The sequence below is a fragment of the Peromyscus eremicus genome, chromosome 19 (genome assembly GCF_949786415.1).
Source record: "Peromyscus eremicus chromosome 19, PerEre_H2_v1, whole genome shotgun sequence".
Lineage (NCBI taxonomy): Eukaryota > Metazoa > Chordata > Mammalia > Rodentia > Cricetidae > Peromyscus > Peromyscus eremicus.
This window is the reverse complement of record NC_081435.1, coordinates 34,860,424-34,880,672: the sequence shown is the minus strand read 5'-3', so window position 1 is coordinate 34,880,672 and position 20,249 is coordinate 34,860,424. Positions and strand designations below refer to the sequence as shown.

The window sequence follows — 20,249 nt, the reverse complement described above, 5'->3', positions numbered from 1 at the left end:
TCCTACCTTCTCAGATAGTTCCACCAACTGAACCAAGTATTCAAATATATGAACTTGGGGTCCATTCTTATTTAGATCACTGCCTTCCACTCCATGGCCCCCATGGGCTTGTGGTCATATCATAATGCAAAATACATTTAGTCTAATTTCAAAAGTCTCCATGGTCTTTCACAGTATCAACACTGTTTAAAAGTTCCAAGTCTCTTCTGAGACTCAAGACAATCTCTTAAATATAACAACCTGGCTTTAAAGTTCCTGCTAAATAATTAGGTATTATTCTAATAGGTCTACCTTTGTAAATGACTCGACCTTTTCCTGTTGCAGCTTTTAATACCTTTTCATTGTTCTGTGGTTTTTGTTTTAATTATAATATGCACAAGGAGTTTCTTTTCTAGTCTTGTCTGAGTTCTTTCAGTCTCTTGTATATAGGTAGGCCTCTTTTCTCCAGGTTTGGGAAAATTTCTCCTGTGATTTTATTGAAAATATTCTCTAGGCCTTCTCCTTTTCTATGCCCATAATACAAAGGTTAGGTCTTTTCATGGTGTCTTAGAGCTCTCCCTCCATTTTATTTATTTAAAAAAAAAAATTGATCATTCACCTTCATCGAGTGATTCAATTTCTGCATCTTGTCTTCTAGCCCAGATTTTCTGTGTTCTACATGATCCATTCTACTGGCTGGTCTTTCCACTGAAGTTGTTATTTGGGTTATGAGCTTTTTATTTAAAGCATTTTTTCCAGTTTGTGTTTTCTTCAGTAATTCTCTTTGTTGAATTACATTTTCGTGTCTTGGAATGACGTTCAGCTCTCTGTTTTTGCCCTCTTGGGCACATTCATGTCTTCTTGGAGTTGTTGGAGCATATTCATTCTTCTGAATGCTTTGTCTGAAAGTTCTTTCCAGATGTTTGCAGTAGGTGCCATTATTGGGGGACTAGTGATTTGTGGAGGAGGCATGATGTCTTCAGTTTTCATGCTCTTTCTGTTTCTGTGCTGGGACATGTGCATTTGGCGTTAGTTTGTTGGTTGAGTCTTTCCTTTTGTCTGTTTCTATGTCTTTCTCCCTTTCTTTCTTCTAGAATTTTTTCTTTTTAAAATTCCAGTCCCCCTTTTTTCTTTCAATGGTGGCATTTGCAATGTTCAGTGGAGAGAAACTGAGTCATAGAAGGGTTGAGGTGCTGTTTCCCTCTGTGGGACTGGTATTAGGGGCTGGTGGCTCATCTCAAGTCTTCTTCTGAGGGTCAGGTATTGTTCTGTGTCTGTGTGGGCCTCTTGCCTGGATCTGTAGCTTTTGCTGTGGGTTGTGGAACTCTCCACCTGCCTGGGGGCCTCACCCCGAGTCAAGTCTGGTCCTGACCCTGGGTCTACAGCTTCTGCCAGGAGATGTGGAGCTTCTTGAGTGAGAGCCTGTGGGTCTAACCTGGAGTCAGATCAGGTTCCCACACCAGATCCACAGTTTGTACTGAAGCTGCTGGGCACAGGATGTAGGGCTCTTACCTGCCATCCTCAGCTAATTGAAAGCCGTTGTTTCTCCGGGGCAGTGCTGCTCTGGAGTAAAAACCACTGGAACATGTGGATTTGATCCCACTGAAGAAGGCAGTGAGTAGTTTAGTGAGGATACTGTGCCCTTGAGCTATTTTTTAATGATCTTTTAATTAATTATCCCCTGGTTTCTGTTCCTCTCAGATCTGTTCTGTACATTGTAAGATTTACTTACACTTATTTCAAATTGTTTATCATATAGTCCCTGTCTTTTCCCTTAAACAGCGGTATTTACTGAATGTTCATTGTTGTCTGTAGCATCAAAATATTAATAGTACATTTTGAAAATCTTTTGTAATGTTTCTAGTCCATGAATAGCAAAATGTAACTATCATTGCATATCCTGTATCTTCAGCAGACATTTCTGTTTGGTTACAGTAGTGTCTGATGCCCAATCAGACCTCGCTAGGATTCCCAGCCCTGACAGGGCTTTGGTAGCAGTTCTCTGTCTGTTAGAGTTGCTATTTGGATGAAATCCTTTCAGCTTCTCTGTTACCTTACCTCTTCTCACAAACGACAAAGGCCCCGGAACACGTGCACAGAGACAGTCCCCAGCCTGCAGAGCCTGTGCAGTTTCATCCATTTCTCCCAGTGTGGTTATCAATATAACCTTTTCTCTGTGCTGCAAGATGGGAAACTGGGAAACCACGGAGAGCATGCCTCTCAGGTTGTGTGCAGCGATGCTGCTGGCTAGAGACATCCTGCTGCGTACTAGATTCAAGAGTAGAGGGTGAATATTCATATTTACCTTGTGGGAGAAGGAAACAAACATTGAGAAAATTGATTTCTTTGTCAACTTAAAAAAATAAAGCCTCCTCGATAGTATATTTTATTTTGTTTTGTTTTAATTGAGGGCGGTAACTCACAAGTAGAACCTCATAGCCAGAGGCTTCTGTATTTTCAAAGGAAATATGTAACAGTTCAAATTATAGTTGGTTAAAATTGAACTTAACTAGTGAGTCCAATTTTAGCTAATATTAGCTAATATTTTGACCCCTTAACCTTATTAGTCTAAGTGACCACACTCTTCTTTTTTAAATGAATGTAAGGTACTAATTATTTTGAATGTCTTCATATATTAAACAACTAAAATATATTTAAATTGTATTTATACCATTTGTTTCTTTTCCTAAAGAGTTATTGTCATTGAAAAAGATAAACACAGCCATTTCTACAACCAAAGAGGCGACTTCAGAACTGAGCATAGCATGCTGGAAGAATTGGAAAATAAACTGATAAACAGCAGGAAGACAGAAAGTAAGTTGGGTTCATGATGAATTACAAACTGTTGAATGATCTAGAGTATAGTGTTGCCCTGTGTTGTACTTGCGCATTGACTATGTTGTGGTTTTGTGGAGATTCATGGCCAGTGACAAGTCTGTCTCTTAAGGACATGTATTTATTTTATTTTGACATTACTGTTCAGTCAATCTAACTGAATTGTTTTCTAATTCTGTTTCTTTCACATTAATAGGAAAGACTTGATTTTGAGTTGATAAGTCAGCAAATGCCATTGATATTTAAAAGACCAACATACTTTGTGTCCTGTGCTGTCTGGTCCTAGCTCATCACCCTGGCATTGTTGACTGGGCTCTAGACCCAGTAAATGTCAGCAGAGTCAGAGCTCACACCACTAGCTGTACAAAGCACTAACACTGAGTCATGCCCAGGCCCGAGTTCCACAGTTTCTACCTCAGGAGACCCATGTCTGATACTGAGATGAAATACAGGAGAAGTGAATATGTTGTTGTTTGTTATGCAGATTAATCACTGTCATAGTGTGGAAGAATACAGTTAGATTCTGCATGTTGCAAAAATCCTTATAATACAAAAGCTACTTAGCATTGCTTACAGAAAAAAATAATGGCCTTTACTAAGCTTTATAACATTGATTTTCTTGGTAGAGATTAAACTGCTCCTGATACTGTCTTATCACAGTTTAAAACGTTTCTAGTGATTTTCCCCTTCTAAATGTAAGGTCATACCATTTTAAAAAGTCCTCTTCTGTCATGTAGCAGCAAGACTCACTCTCCCGCTTCTTCTGGAATGAGAATAGGAAGAGAATAGAAATGTCACCTGTCAAGTTTCCATTCTTGACTTCACAGAAATCTAGATGGTGGTGTCTTAATTACTGCTGCTTTCCCTTCTGTAGGCACGGGCAGGCTGATCTTTCATTTCTTGCCTGTGTCCTTAAACAGAATCTAAACTTGTATATTTTTAGGGAATTGTTTTGCCCTTTCTTTTGCTTCTTTGAAACAAAGTCCTGTGGACCAGACTGACTTTGAGCTCCCTATTGTGGTGATATATTGTGTCCTCCAATATATTTTGCATCCTAATAAACTTATCTGGAGTCAGAGAACAGAACAGCCACTAGATAGACATAGAGGCCAGAAAATGGTGGCACACACGCCTTTAATCCTATCACTTGGGAGGCAGAGATCCATCCAGATCTCTGTGAGTTCAAAGCCACACTGGAAACAGCTAGGCATGGTGACTCACGCCTTTAATCCCAGGAAGCGATGGCAGGAAGCAGAAAGGTAAATAAGGCGTGAAAACCAGGAACTAGAGTTAGTTAAGCTTTTAGGCTTTTAGTAGCAGTTCAGCTGAGATCCATTCAGATGAGGACTCAGAGGCTTCCAGTCTGAGGACCAGGATCAGCTGAGGAATTGGCGAGGTGAGGCTGTGGCTGGTTCAGTTTCTCTGATCTTTCAGTGTTCACCCAGTACCTGGCTCCAGGCTTGTTTTTATTAATAAGACCTTTAAGATTCTTTCTACACCCTGTATTGCCAGTGCTGACCTCAAACTCTTGAGCCTCCTGCCCACTTCCCAAATGCTGGCATTGCGGACACATGCCACCATGTCCAACTCATTTTTCTCCCTTTTCCGTGCAGCTTTAACTTTCTTTACTGTTTCCTGTTCTTCAGTTTGCCATTCATTATTAATACTGTGTACCTATCTAAGAAAGGAGGGAACACCTGGTCTCCATGCAAAGAGACACACTCTTCTTCATGGATCACAGCTCTGAAGAAGTAAATAAGTATTCCTTACCTCAGGGATCATACCTGGGTTTTTGATAAATACCTGCACTTTTTATTGCCTGTGGATGGCTGTACAGTGTTTCATTTCCAAATGACAAAATAAGATTGCATAAGGTAACTGATGAGCTGTGGCAAAAATTAGCCACTTGCTAATTATTTAACTTTGCTCATAAGTTACTTTCTTTCCTTCCTTCACTGGTTTCCACCCCTGTCCATCACCCACCCTGGCTGTGTTGCCTCCTGAGTGCTACAGTTTACCCGCCAGCACCACTACCTTCTGCCTCAGGAGACTTTCTTGACTTAAAACCCCAATAGAGGACCAAGCTTTTCTAGTAAAGGGATGCTATTTCTATGTCTTCTTGAACTTGGTAATTTCGTAGAGTGAAACTTTAAAAGTGGAACTAAGGAGCTGGAGAGATGGTTGGGCACGCACTGCTTTTGCAGAAGACCCATCCTGGGAGGCTCCCGACCCCCTGCAAGTTCAGCTCCATGGGATTCGATGCCCTTGTCTGGCCTCCACTGGGACTACACACACACATGTGAGCGCGCACACACAGAGAAACATAAAAATCAAGATAAATGGGGACTTACACACATGTGAGCGTGTGCGCACACACACCGATACATATAAATCAAGATAAATAGGGACTTACACACATGTGAGATATTCGTATTTGGAGGCTTAATCTGGATCTTGTCCCTGGCTCCAAACCTATTGATAAATAAAAACCAAAAACTGTTCCCTCAGTGATCTAGCACTTGTCAGCCCTGAAAAAAGTTGCCTTCAGGATTTTTGTAATGAAGGCTTTGGTGTTTCATGTTGTGACAAGTTGCAAAAACAAAACGAAACAAAAGAGCCAAGGAAGCCGCACAGACTGCTAGATTATGACAGAATGGTGCTGTTATTTGCATAGATGTGAATGGGTGCGAGTGTTATACCATACGTCTGCTAATCTAAATAAACACACTAGCATGATTATTTCAGAAATGAGGAAAGAATAAGCAGCGTTTCTGGTGCTAAGCATCTGAACATGTCCCAGGTCATTATTTTGTTCTTATACTTTTCATTACTCACCTACCCTTTTACTTCTGGGTGGTTCTTTGGTTATTCTTGGCAACTTGTGGCGTAGAAACCAGTAGATGCCACACATACCTTTTAAGAGCATGTGTTTAGGTAAAATTAATACGTAATGAGAAATTTGTCACTCTCCATAGAATTAATACTAGTCATGGGTTGAAGAGACAACTTGAGGGGCCAAGTTCTGCTCGTTAATTGCCACATGAAAATCAGGTGTGAAGGTGTGTCTCTGCAACGTCAGTGCTGTGGGAGTGCACACAGCGGATCCCCAGAATTCACTGCTCAGCCGGGCTGGCTGGATTGATGAGCTCCAGGTTCAGTGAGAAACCTTGCCTCAAAAATTAACAGTGGAGGGCCCAGTAAGATGGCTTGGCAGGTAGAGGTGCTCGTCTTCTGACTGGAGTGTGCTGTCCGGGACCCACATGGTGGAAGGAGAAAGCCAACTCCCAGAAATTATCCTATGACCTCCACACATGCACTGTGACATGTGACACATATATAAATAAATGTAATGCATTTTTTTGAAAAGAAGATGTAGGTCTACCCTCTTACTAAAAAGTTAGTAAGTTAGAGAACAATAGAGTAAGACACCTGACATTGGCCCCTGGCCTCCACACACATGCCCACACATGTGCATGCACACATGCACAGATAAGATTACATCCAACACATACACACACACACACACACACACACACACACACACACACACACACACAAAGAATTAATGTTGGTTAGACAGTTTAATATTTCCAAAATCAAGTTAAAATCAATTTTTGTTTCCAGAAATTATAACAAGTTAAAAAGAAAGATGCATTTTAAAGAACAAAATGTGAGCCGAGTGCTGGTGGCACACGCCTCTAATACCAGCACTCAGGAAGCAGAGGCAGGAGGATCTCTGTGAGTTCAAGCCTAGCCTTGTCTACAGATTGAGTTCTAGGACAGCCAGGGCTACACAGAGAAACCCTGTCATGAAAAACCAAAAACCAAACAAACAAAAAAGAAAATAACAAAAAAGATAACAAAACATGTTAAGCTTAAGTTACTTGGCATGCTTTTAAAACAATAGTCAGTAAGTCTGTCTCCACAGAAGGAAAAAAGATACATCTTCATGTCACGTTTCCAGTAAGTGGAACCAATGATCTTTTCAAATATTTGGGAAACTGAGATGCTTTATTTAGAGCAACGATACCTGATGTTCAGATGGTTCGGACATCAATGGCTGCTGCTGACTTGTTCCTGCTGTCTTTCACTAAAGGACTGTCCGGCGTTTATCTGCAGGGGCCTGATTATAGCCACACTCGTCACAGAATTAAGTATGGACTTTTCCTTTCAGGAGCAAAAATCCAGCAACAGTTGGCCAAAATACATAACAATGTGAAGAAACTTCAGCACCAGCTGAAAGATGTGAAGCCTACACCTGATTGTAAGAAGAATTCAGTATAAGATTCTCTTTTATGTGTCGCTGTTTTCTGTTGGTGCATTAGAAAAATGTATGCTTTTCTAGTGAATGTCTCTTCTTTCCATTTGATATAGTGGACCCAGCCCTACTTCATTCAAAGTAAGGGTAGAGTTGAGAAGTGTAGTATCAGAGCTTAAAGGCTTATTTTCAGCCTTTGAACTGCCATTCAGTCCTTAACATTGTCAGATAGGCAGGAGAGACACTGTAAGGTGGGAACACTGTGGCCCAGGCAGGTTCAGATTTGGCCAACCAAGTAGAAAAAGATTGGTTTCCCAAATCCTAGCCCTTATCCTGCGTATCCTATCATTGGCTTTTTGGGAAAACGAAACAAAACAAAACAACAAAACAAAACAAAACAAAAAACACCCTTTCGGAAGTATTTCAAATATGTAAGGAATGGTTTGACTCTACTGGGACAAATGCTAGTTTTGGGGAGGGAGAAAAAAATCACATTCCCACCTTCTGTTTCAAAATTCATTCCTGATTGGTGCTCAAGATGTGTGGACTCAGAATATACTGGATCAAAACCTCAGTCTGTCATTTATTAGTTAGGGCACTTAGGCAAAAACTAGATCTCTCTGAGCTTTCATGTCTTGGGCTGTGCAGTGGAGATCGTGGACCTTCTGGTAGGGTTTGGGGCAGGGTGGGACGGAACAGTGCTCCAGAGTATGGGTGCAGTGCTGGAGTGTGGCAAATGGGGGAAGAATGGATGGCATCCATTCAATTAAATGAGGCCATAGTGTGCTAGAGGGAACGAACATGCGACAACTTCATGATAATATTCTGTTATATAAGAGAAGAACAAAACTCTAAAGAAAAAATGACTGTAATTACTTTAAAAACACTTAAATCCATAAATATTGTTGAGAGACAAATTAGAGAAGTGTATCTATATATGTAATTTAATAATTGAGTATTTGTAAGATATATAGAATTTCTACAAATTAGGGCAACCAAGATAAACAGTAATAGGAAAATGGACCAAGATTATAAGGCACACAGTGTATCAAAAGAAATATAAAACTCAGGTGAAACAAATGTCCATGCTTATTAATAATCACAAAAATGTCAGCTAGATTGATGACATGTCCTTACCTTCTTTTGGAAGTGATTTAAAATACATGGGGGGAAGGCATATGTATATATGCGCAAGGATTTTTACTGTACTGTTGTGCATATTTAAAGGTTCATCAACAGGAAAATTAAATGAATCAGATAGTTTTAGATAATGAAATACCATATGTAGCCATAGAAAAAGAGAGGCAGTAGTATGTATACTTGCATGCAAAGTTAAGCATAACTGTTTTTGGTTGTTTGTTTAGGTCTCAATATGTAGTTCTGGCTGCCCTCCAACTCACAGATTCACCTGCCTCCATGTTCCAAGTGCTGGGATTAAAGGTGTACACCGCAGTGCCTGAGTGTTCACATTTTTTAACCAAAATATTTTCTTAAATAAAAATTTGTGAGTCAAACAATAGTATGTGTAGTATGAAATAATTTTTATAACAGTAATACTGATTATAGGATTTAATAGTATGGGCATGTAGGAAAATACCTTTAATAAGAAATTGTAATCACAAAAAATTTACTTGTTAGTGGTTTTCTTAATTTCTTGGGCTAAGAAATGTTTTTAAATTAGGGGCAGTCCATATTTTCTCCTAATTATTAACTCAGCTATATTGAAATATGACATGGTGGTTTTATTTTTTTTACAGTTGTTGAAAAGCTCAGAGAAATGATGGAAGAAATTGAAAATGCAATCAATACTTTTAAAGAAGAACAGAGACTGATGTATGTTTTAAAACTCATTTAACATAAAGTTTTGATCTTGATTTTCTAATAACTCACTTTTAGGTTGTCACCTATGAATGTACTATAAGTTGTCTCTGTCATTTCTAGAATTTTGGAAGTTTCTTACAATGCACTTCCTGTTTACTTAGGTAATATTATATCTGTTTGGGTTCTTTGATTTGATGGAGTTGAAGACTGGATAGTTATAATTATAGTTTTCCTTAGTTGTGATAAAAGGTAAATTAGATATAAAACTTTAGGATTACAAATATAGGATAAATGACAGAATATCTTCTTTACTTTTACCAAATACAAATAGACTAGATATTATAACTAATTCTACTTGATAACTGTTTTATTATACATAATTTTGCTATGTTAAAGTTAAAACCTTTCTTTTTGATTAGACAGAAAAGGGGAAGTGCTATGGGATGTCTTTCTGTATGCTGTGAATATGTGTTGTTCTCATTGGTTGATAAATAAAGCTGTTTGGCCAATGGCAAGGCAGAATAGGTTTGACAGTACATTCAAACTGAAGACAGAGAGGAAGAAGGGTGGAGTCAGAGGGGAGATGCCAGCCTGCCGCCCAAGGAGCAACAAGATGCCAGCATACCAGTAACACCATGGCAATGTGGCAACATATAGATTAATAAAAATGGGTTAATTTAAGATGAAAGAGCTAGCTAGCAAGAAGCCTGAGCCATAGGCCATACAGTTTGTAATTAATATAATTACTTGGAACCGAGCATCTGTGGGACCGGGCAGGACACAGGAAAACTTCTGGCAACAATAAGTCTACTAGTCTATCTTCTGTCCTAGAGTTTAGACAGCCTTTCATACTTAAACTAGATTTTCATTTATCTTGGACACCAGAAGATCACAAATGAAAGTTTGAAAGATTGTTTAAGTCTGAGAAAACCAACTTCTTTTAAGGCTCAGATAAGAATATTGTTAATATTAGAAATGTCAACAAGTGGAATCAGAGATGATTAAACTTGCAGGAAAGTGAAGGGTTAATATGGATTCGTTGAATTCAAGCTTCATTTTTCTTCATTTTAGATATGAAGAGCTTATTCAAGAAGAGAAAACGACTAATAATGAGTTGAGTGCCGTCTCTAGAAAAATTGACTCTTGGGCTTTGGGTAACTCAGAAACAGAGAAAGCTTTCCGAGCGATCTCAAGCAAAGTTCCTGTAGACAAAGTGACACCGAGTACTCTTCCAGAAGAAGTGGTCGAATTTGAAAAATTCCTTCAGCAAACAGGAGGGCGGCAGGGGGGCTGGGATGACTTTGACCACCAGAACTTCGTGAGAGTGAGAAGCAAACATAAGGGGAAGCCGGCATTCATGAAGGAGGTTGTAGAACACCTTCCAGGAAGAACACTGGATGAAGTTCAGCAACATGAGAAGTGGTATCAGAAGTTCCTGGCTCTAGAGGAAAGGAAGAAAGAGGTAATAGTGGTTCTAACAGCTGTTGTGCATCGTGTGTGTCTGTGTGCAGGTGCTGTGCAAACTCTTCACCGTCTCATGAACCTTTCCCAGACAGCATGAAGTCAGCTCATGGTCTCTTAGAGCAGAAACCAAGACACTGAGTAATTGGGGAACTTTTTCTCAGTGGTACACCTGCAGTTGAACTTCTATCACAAGACATTACACAATGTACCATCCACGTCTGTCTCTTCACTCCCGGGATGGGGTTGATTCAGGGCCATACAGACTGCAGGAAGAGGTCATCTTAGCAGAGGCTACAGTCATTTCTGGGGGAAAACACTGTTTAAAGACTCAAGTTTTAGCTACCCTAAGAGGATTGTAGCAAATATACCAAAAGTTCGTTTTCAAATAAATATTAGCCTGGCTTTTACTTAGGTCAAGGTTTCTCAGCCTTGGCTAGCAGCATCTGGTGCTGAGTAATTGTTGTGGTGGCTGTCTTGTCTGTGGTAGAGTGGTTAGCAGTGTCACTGGGCTCCAGCAACCAATGTGTCCTTCATTATAATCAACAGATGAGTCTCTGTTGTCGGGGGAGCAGATCACCCTCGGTTGAGAACCCCTAATCTGGAGAAAATGGGTTATCTGTTGAAAAGTCTGAGGGATTTGTGGTAGAGCATGTGTGTTTGCTGCTGTTGTTTGAGGTCGGCTGTGTGACCTTTAACTTGTTTGGGTTAGCAGGAATACGTGGTCTTTTCTACAGATGACATATCCACAAAGCCCTGAAAAATAATGATCTCATGTATGATCTGAAGTTTAGAGAAGGCCGTGGGACTTTCTGTTTTTGCTCTCATTGTTTTATCCCATCTAAAATAAGATGAATGTGAGGAGATTGACTTTAGGAGTCTTAAGAAATTTCTAGTATATAGATAAAGATAATTTTTAAAGACTCAAAATCTAAGAAATGTGTAGGCCTTTCTTCTACCAATGCTCAGAACTCTAGATTTTCAAAGTGATCCCACGCACAGAGTCAGCATTGCCCTGGAACCTGTTAGAACTTGGAAGACCTCAACCCCTGACCCTGCTGGAACTCTGGACCTAACAAGCTAGTTTTTAGCCAGTTTACGTTGCTTGCCAGCTTTGTGGAATACCCTATTTCAGAAAGGAACAGACACTGTGCTCCTTAGAATAGAAGCAAGCCTCTCCAGTCCCACATTACTTTTACGCCCAATCAATCTATTTCCTCTGTTTCATAGATATGATGTAAGGCTCAGGTAGAAGGCAGTTGATCAAAGAGAAGTAGTTCACATGTTAGAGGAGAGGGAAGTTGGGGCAAGTGTTAAATATACTGAGTTGTAAGATTCTGAGTACAGCATTTACTACCCCTACTTCTAATTCCTTTAATATAGCCCATGTTTTGGATAAATAATGATAATTACATTTTCAATCATGCTCTGGAGTACCCTTGAGTAACTTCTCTTTTATGTATATCTCCTTTGACAAAATATTCCTAGATCAAAGGCTACCATCTTCTTGTCAACCCCTGGAGTTGACAAGTGATCCCCTGGAGCATTCACTAACAGTGTTTCCACCATGCCCTATAGAGTGCCTATGCTGTGTCTCCCCCACAACTGTGCCACTCAGAGCTGACCCATGGACTGGATTTCAGTCTGTAAACCTTGAGCACTCTGCCATGAGATAAGGTGACTCTGTGACAGTTGGCTGCCCAGTAAGGAAGAAGTACATTCTGTCACAAATTCCTGATATGTTTGAGGGCTGCAGTATTGAGTGGCACTGTCTAGATAGTATTTGGGATTGCTAATCATCTCTTAATCCTATAGCTTTGCTTTTCATATTATCTCACTATGTAGAATTTATTGAATGAATGATACACTGTAAGGAAAGATGAGGAAGTAGATTCCTGACCTGGATGGGGCTGAGAAATACAGTAGGTAGTAGCATACTATATGGCATAAAGGTTGCTGGAATTTTAAATAATCTTTACATATTCATATAAGAGATGGAACTTTTAAATTTTTTTTCCTCAATTATGAAGCATCATTTATCAGGTACCAACTCATTTAATTGTTACAATAACCCTGTGTAAGAATTACTTCCTATCATTTTATGAATGTCTTAGTTACTTTTCTGTTGCCATGACAAAATACCATGACCAAGGCAACTTATAAAAGAAAGCATTTGATTTGGGGTGTATTGCTCCAGGGGGTTAGAGTCCATGACCATCATGGCAGGAGACAGAGAGGCATGGTACCAGAACAGTACCTGAGAGCTTACATCTTGATTCACAAGCATGAGGCAGAAAGCGGGGCTAACTAGGAATGGTGTGTGCAATTGAAACCTCAGCCCATGACCAGTAACACATATCACAACAAGACTACACCTTCCAGTCCTTCTGGGGACTGCTCCACCAGCTGGGACTAAGCATTCAAATGTGTGAGCCTATGGCTGGCCATTCTCATTCAAACCACCAAGTAGATAGGGGAGCATAGACGAGTGACTCTTTCAGACTCACACCTAATAAATGGCAAAGCCAAAATCGATTCCGAAGTAATATGGCTTCAGGGCTCATGCCCTTCACTGTCCCGCTTTTAATGCATCTTCTAATACTAACTGGTAGGAGAAAGGCCTCCTAGAAAACATTATATGCCTAGAAAGAGAATTTGAAAGCAAAATGAGTCAGTTAGAGGAAAGTAGCAGGACCCAAGAATGATGGAGGAGATGGAGGAGCATTCCTGCATGCAGGAAAAGGCCAAATATCCCAGGGTCCAGAAGTTTACAGGATACAGTAATTTTAAAAAATGTGAGTAGAAAAAATTGGCACTGGTTTAAAACAAAACCTAAAAACCTGAACATCCATCATCCACAAATCAATATATTTTCTAGGAAGCTAGAACTGCTGAGGTTGTATTAAATGCCACGGACTGATTTAAAAAAGAAAAGAAAAAATGTTGGTTTTTGTTTTGTTTTCCTTTGATCATTTTAGTCTATTCAGAATTGGAAAACCAAAAAGCAGCAAAAGAAAGAGGAGATCCTCAAGTTAAAAGAGAAGGCAGACACCACAGCTATGGCCTCTCATAGCAAACCAGAAGATACTCAAAAGCAGAAAGAGGAACAGAGAAAGAAGCAGAAATTGGCGGTTGAAGCTTGGAAGAAGCAGAAAAGTATAGAGATGTCAATGAAGCATGCTTCCCAGCTCAAGGAAGAAGAGGAGAGAGAGAGGAAGCAGCAGAAAGAGCGCCAGCGGCAGTTCAAGTTAAAACTACTTCTGGAAAGTTACACGCAGCAGAAGAGAGAGCAGGAGGAGTTCCTGAGGCTCGAGAGGGAGATAAAGGAGAAGTCGGAGAAGGCGGAAAAAAGGAAGACTGCTGCTCACGAGATTTCCAGGTTTCAAGAAAGAGTGAGTAAACACCCTTCCTAAGTAATTCATGGATGGGATTCATGAAGGCGTTATTTCCAGGTTTGCTTACACAGGCAGTGAGCTCATCCCATCCTCTGACACAGCACACCTGCGCTGGCATCCCTGTAACTGAGCACATTTCACTCCCTAACTTCTAGTAAGTTATAATTAGTGGAAAAGATGTGCAAGTCAAGTGATAGTGTCCTGGTTAGATTTTTCGTTAAGTTGACCCAAGCAAGGGTCATCTGGGAAGAGGGGACCTCAGTTGAGAAAGTGCCTCCATTAGATTGGCCTGTAGGCACATCTGTGGGGCGTCGTCTTTATGCTGACTGATTTGGGAGGGTGCGGCCCACTGTGCGCTGTGCCACCTCTGCCCTAATTTCCCGCAGTGATGAACTACACCTGTCAGCTGAAATAAACCCTTTCCTCCCTCAAGCTGCTTTTGGTCATGGTGTTTAGCACACCACTAGAAACCTACTTAGAACAAATGGTGAGGAAGTTAAGGTATAGACAGAGTACTTCAGGGGGTAGATAATACAGAGGTGCTTACCAGAGCTCTGATTGATAGAGAGAAGGTGATGCTCGAATTGAGTCTTCTCTAACAGGAGGGAGAGCATGACTCGGGGCTTGGAGAAGTGTCAACAGTGTTGTTTGTAGGGAAGCTAGAAACACTTGAGTATACTGCTGGGGATGTAGTTCAATGGAAGATGGCTTGCCTAGCGTGTTGGAGGCTCTAGGTTCAATTCCTAGACACACACACAGAGTTATACTTCAGTATCTTTGGAACATCGAGGAACACATGGGAACCAACAGGCGAGGAGGCTATGAGCCAGGCTGAATGTATTGTGTAAGCAAGACAGGGAAGGTTATTCTAAGATACACAAAGCATAAACAAAGTAGCTGTCAGTGAGTAAAAATGTTATGAATTGCTAATGTGCATAGCAGTGACATTCATAAAGGGAGAGGTACAAAGGAAAACAGATAAAAATACACGAGTGGTGTGAACTTCAGTGCATTTCTTTTAGTTTATATGTACAAATGATATTGAGTAACAGAAGATCTCGTGCTTACTCATTCCCCCCACAAAGTAAGCAGGCTCCATGAAAAAAGAAAGATTGAGAAAAAGAAAATAAAATTGAAACTAGGAAAGTATGGGAGAGACCCCAGACTAGACATACCTTTGTTAGTAAGGGAAACCTGGTCTAGACTGAACCTCTGAGTAGAGTAAATGAGGTCTAGATGAAAGGGATGCAGAAAGGGTCTGCATGGCTGCGGTCAGGACCAGTTCTCAGCCTGCGTTTGAAAACTCCACCTTCGAAGGAGTGTTGGCAGCTGAGGTCCTTTAAATTGTAAACACTTACGGAAGCAAATTTGAGTTAACTTTGTTTTCTTAATGTCGTCTTTTTGTTGGTACCTCTTTAGGATTTACAGAAACTTGAATTGAAAATTCTAGATAGACAGTCAAAAGAAGAGGAAAAGGCAGAAAAACACAGGCGACTGGCGAAATTGAAAGAAAAGGTACTCTCTTCTGTTGTGTTGGTTTCTGAGACAGCTTGCTATGTAGCCCAGGCTAGCTTTGAATGCACAGCTGTGTGCCTTCATGCCCTGCTTTAATTTATCTTTACTTCTTAGACTGACTTTCTCAACCAACTATAACCATCATTTTTTCACACTAATGAAGTATATATTTCCTCACTTATATAACGTGTGTAATTATATGATACTTCAGTCAGATTAAGCATAGTCATCTCTTCAGATATTTACCATTTCTTTATGACAAAACTAGTCAAAATCATTTCTCTTAGCTCTCTGAAATCTACAGTAGAGAATATCTGTAATCAGGCCGGCAGCATAGCACACCAGAACTTCTTACCTTTCCCTGGCTCCCTCCTCGTTGTCCTGATTGCTTGACTTTAAGGAGAGTGGCAGATCGACTCCCTTTCTGTCTCATTGTTCTCTCTGCTTTACATTGCATACGTACATTCCACAGAGCACAACTTAGTACATTCTTAGCAATTATTATTGGAGCTCTGCCATTGACTGTAGAAGCACTCTTCTTTGACCCTGAATTTTCTGTCTTGTCCCCGTCATCATTCTTCTGAAGCTCCGTTCTGCGTCTGTGTAGTTGTGGGCATTGCTTAGTCTCACTGCTAACTGCTCAGAACCTATGTGGTGCCACATGGGTCAAGTAGACGACTTTATTGGTGTTATTTATATTTATATTGCTCTTACACTAAGCTGTAGTCTATTTCCCATAATTAAAATAGAAATGAAATAACAGAACTAGGAAAGGATAAATTAGCAGTTTATTAATTGATGTTAGTGGTATAAGCACAATGAAAGCTTATTTTGGACATATTAGTTAATGTTTGGGTAATAGCCAAGTGTAATTTTTAAAACTGCTTTGTGTTACTAAAGATTTTACTTAGTACACATTTAGTTCATATATGTTAATTGATACTGTTCTACTTCTGATTACAGGTTGAAAATAATGTCAGTAGAGATCCCTCTAGGCTTTATAAACCTACCAAAGGCTGGGAAGAACGAACCAAAAAGATAGGCCCATCAGGCTCTGGGCCACTTCTCCATATCCCGCACAGGTGAGAAGGTAGTAGAAGGTGATCATTTATAAAGATTTATAATGTTTTTACCTCATGCAGTGTTATGCATGTTTATATTTTATGCAGTTTCTGAATATAATTTTTCATATAGCAGATTGACAAAGCATATCTATATTTTTAACTTTTTATTATATATGTATTGTGTGTTGTGTGTGTATGGTCATGTGAGTGCTATGGTTGCTGTGGTGTACATGTGACTGTCAGAGGATAACTTGGGTTTGTGTCTCTTTTTCCATCATGTGGTCTCAGAAATCCAACTTGAGCTGTCAGGCTTGGTTGGAAGTGCCTTAACCCACTTTACCCACAGAGCTATCTCACCAATACTGTATATACTTTAAGTTGCCATTACAGACTTGAAAAAAGTACTGTCAGTCTATGGTGTGTTTCCCCAGCTGCCCATTTCCTTAAAGGGGCACCTCTCTTTTAATCAGTTGTTTTTTATTGTTTTGATCTTTATGGTGATATTTTATTTGTACTGAAATGTGATTTTATTTGTATGTTAATAAATAAAGTTGCCTGGGGGTCAGAGCTAATAACAAGCCATAGCAGAGCTGGGCGTTCATGGCACACGCCTTTAATCCCAGCACTTGATAGGCAGAGCTAGGTAGATCTCTGTGTGGTCAAGGATACAGCCAGCATTGGAGACACACGCCTTTAATCTCAATACCAACCATAGAAGACCTGGAGGTCTGTACAGACAGGCAGTGACGAGGTAGTCATGTGGTTGGGTTTACAACCAATGAGACGGCAGAACAGAAAGTATATATAAAGACAAACACACAGGAAGTAGATCTCTCTTGGCTGAAGAGGATCGCTGAAGCAGGAAGTGTAAGGCTCTTAGCTCTGACCTCTTGGGCTTTTATCTTTACGTTGGCTCTGTGTTTCTTATTTAATAAGACGGTTACTTCTACAGATCTTATTTATATTTATAATTGCATATTTATAATTGCTTTTCTCTTTTTCTCTTTAGGGCCATTCCAAGCTGGCGACAAGGAATCTAGAGGGACTATGAGATAATGCAATTGCTAGTCACTTGATGAATGTCAGGAGAAGGTGGTTAACTTTGCTATTTAAATGTTACTAGCTTAGTCAGGTTGGTTATTGTGCTGTGTATGAATTGAGAAGTTTTAAGTGTCATGGAGCATTGTCAATATTTTCATTCTACAAAGATGGTGTATGTTGGCCTAGTGTTGATATGAATGTTATTTAAATAGGTTTGTGTTACGAACATTATTCCATTTAAATACTCAAAATATTTTAAAAATAGTTTGTTTTTATCATGGCTTAGTAAAATAATTTGGGAGAATCAGTCTTTTTTAAGCCAAAATTTTGTAACTTTTATAACTCAGAAGTAACTAAGCTTGAGTAACAAAGACATAAGTGTCTTTTTAAAAGAGTTGTTCAATAACTTAGTACATTTTCTAAGTTTAACAAAATGGTAATTTGTCAGTTGTTTCGTTTTTGTGTAATGAATATTTTGTATTTGATTAAAGCATGCTTTATTTTATATGGAGACTATTTTAAATAACCTCTCTTGCTACATGTACCTTCTTCATATAGTATGATGTCATCCTCCAGGTTTCCTGCAACTATGTCAAATTTCTTTTCAGGCTTTCTGGAGCCACAGATTTATAAAATCTTTGTATCTTACTGGGTGGTACAGTTTTCTTCTGCTTGCCCCAAATTAGGAACAGTCTTTCTTCTGAAATAAGCTGGTTTTAAACAGTACACTGACAGTTTTAGACTGAAAAGTAGAAAATTTTTTAACACAATTCAGTTTTTTATATTAAAACATTTTATGTCATTCTAACTTTGATTAGGTTTCAACTTATAAGGAAAGTACTATATACATAAAATATAAGAAATTTACTTCTTACAATTTTATCTTCAAATGCCTTTAATTATTATACACACACACACACACACACACACACACACACACACATATATATATATATATATATATTATTTGAGACATACAGACTGAATATCCCAGAAATTAGTAGGATTAGTGATCTAAATCTTTCCTTTCATAACAGTTAATAGTTACATAAGTATATAGACTCAAAGTATATAGATTTCAAATTTTAGAAAGTAAATTCTAATTGTATAGTTAATGGTGCACAATGAGAAAGTGTCCTTAACTGGAAATGCCCATTTTATTTGCTTGTTTTCCATGACTCTTTTAAATAATCTGAAACTATTGAGAAATATACAAGATGAAGGAATTCAACAAAACTGAACTACTACCTAAGATACAGGAAAGTAAACCTAGTATTGCACAAAAATGCACCTTTCAGCTGCCTGCATCAAAGCTAAGCATGCTGGTTGATGGATTCTTACTGTTTTAGTCTTCATTATCTTTAGTACCAGTGTTGGGATTGAACCTAGAGCCCTAAGCATGCCAACTACATGCTCCACGTGCTTTACTTCCAGCCTTGTTTGTAATTTAGTGTGTGTGTGTGTGTGTGTGTGTGTGTGTGTGTGTGTGTGTGTGTGTAAGCATGATATGCTGGGGGCAGACGTTCATGTGCCACAATATGCTGGGTTATATCAAAGGACACCTTGGTGGAGTTGGTTCTCTCCTCCCACCTTTATGTTGATCCCTAGGATTGAATTCAGGTTTCCAAGCTTGTGCAACTGCTGAGTACCAAAAATTACCCACGGTGCTTTGGAGTTGAGTGATAAATATATATAACACTAACCCACAGGGCACATTTTGTAAGAAACTGATTTTCTACAGTTATAAGTACATCCAGATTTCTACTTACTTTGTTTTCAAAGAATCTTGTTAGGCTTAATCTTTCATAGACTCCTTCCTCATGAGTGCCTTGTAAACTTAAAGGAAATAGTACATGGCCAAGGCAACTTTAATTCTATTTTTGCGTGAATAAGGTTTTATTGAAATAGTTTTGCCCATTGGTTATACATTGTCTGTGGCTAATTATGAGTTATAGTGAAATTGCAACTGAAGGCGTGAATAGTTGTGACAGACTATCTGATCTATAAAGCCTAACATTCTTATGGTCTGGTGTGGGAGCTCGAAGCTCAGGACTTTTGGAATCTCCTGGTTCCACCTCTGGGAAAAAAGTCAACACATGAATGAATGTGTATTGTCTGTAAGCATAAACCAACTTCATTATTTTGTTATACTTAATTTTAAAGAGGAAACCTGTATCAGTATTTCTAAACTATCAACAATGAGGAAATGAAATATAAGCAGAAATAATTTGTACGTTGTTGAGCTCCCTTTATATAATCAATGTTTAATATTTAAACAGTTCAAACCTTATTAAGCAAACACTTTTATATATACTGCCTCCTTATTTGTATCTTTTGTTGTTTTTGTTTGATTTTCATAAATTCTGCTTGGATGACTTTATCTTCTGCTCCAGTTGCCTCAGCTTTCTTCTTCAGATGAGCCGATGTTTGATCGTATTCTTTTCATCCTAACTGTTCTTGAGTTCTGCCATACAATGGTTTGGTATTTGATGGGTCCATTTCAAGGACCTTCAGTTAACTGAACTGCTTTCTGCCAATATGACATCTTCACTTTTAAAGCACCAATACTCAATACACAGCATAGATCCAAACGTTATAAAATGAGGACCATCTGTGCATGCAATTTAAATAATTCCAGATACTCTAAAGAGGATTAGGACAAACGTCTGAATTTTCATAGTGTTGATAATTCTCTAGTAAAACGTGTCTCCAGTTTCCACCTGTAAGTTTAGCTTGCCTACTCATTCAGCTTAAAACTGTGGCCCTCCAAAAAAGCGCCTGCAAAATTAAACTTTCAGATCACACGTCCTTATGCTATTTAGGGCCAGGATTTAAACTGTTTTGGTTAGCACATGAAGAAATGGGTTTCATTCTGTCATT

At 39.1% G+C, this 20,249-nt stretch overlaps 1 protein-coding gene across 1 annotated transcript in view; it reads left to right on the top strand.

The window, feature by feature from the left end:
• Ccdc112 (coiled-coil domain containing 112) overlaps positions 1–17,874 on the top strand; it is a 32,796-nt gene extending 14,922 nt beyond the window's left edge. Inside the window, exons 3-10 of the mRNA XM_059246466.1 lie at positions 2,672–2,793; positions 6,989–7,078; positions 8,830–8,905; positions 9,965–10,355; positions 13,333–13,746; positions 15,169–15,264; positions 16,228–16,346; positions 17,338–17,874. Of these exons, the coding sequence (XP_059102449.1) occupies positions 2,672–2,793; positions 6,989–7,078; positions 8,830–8,905; positions 9,965–10,355; positions 13,333–13,746; positions 15,169–15,264; positions 16,228–16,346; positions 17,338–17,368 (1,339 nt within the window). The 3' untranslated portion in view covers positions 17,369–17,874. The remainder of the gene's footprint in view (positions 1–2,671; positions 2,794–6,988; positions 7,079–8,829; positions 8,906–9,964; positions 10,356–13,332; positions 13,747–15,168; positions 15,265–16,227; positions 16,347–17,337) is intronic.
• The last annotated feature ends 2,375 nt before the right edge of the window (positions 17,875–20,249 follow it).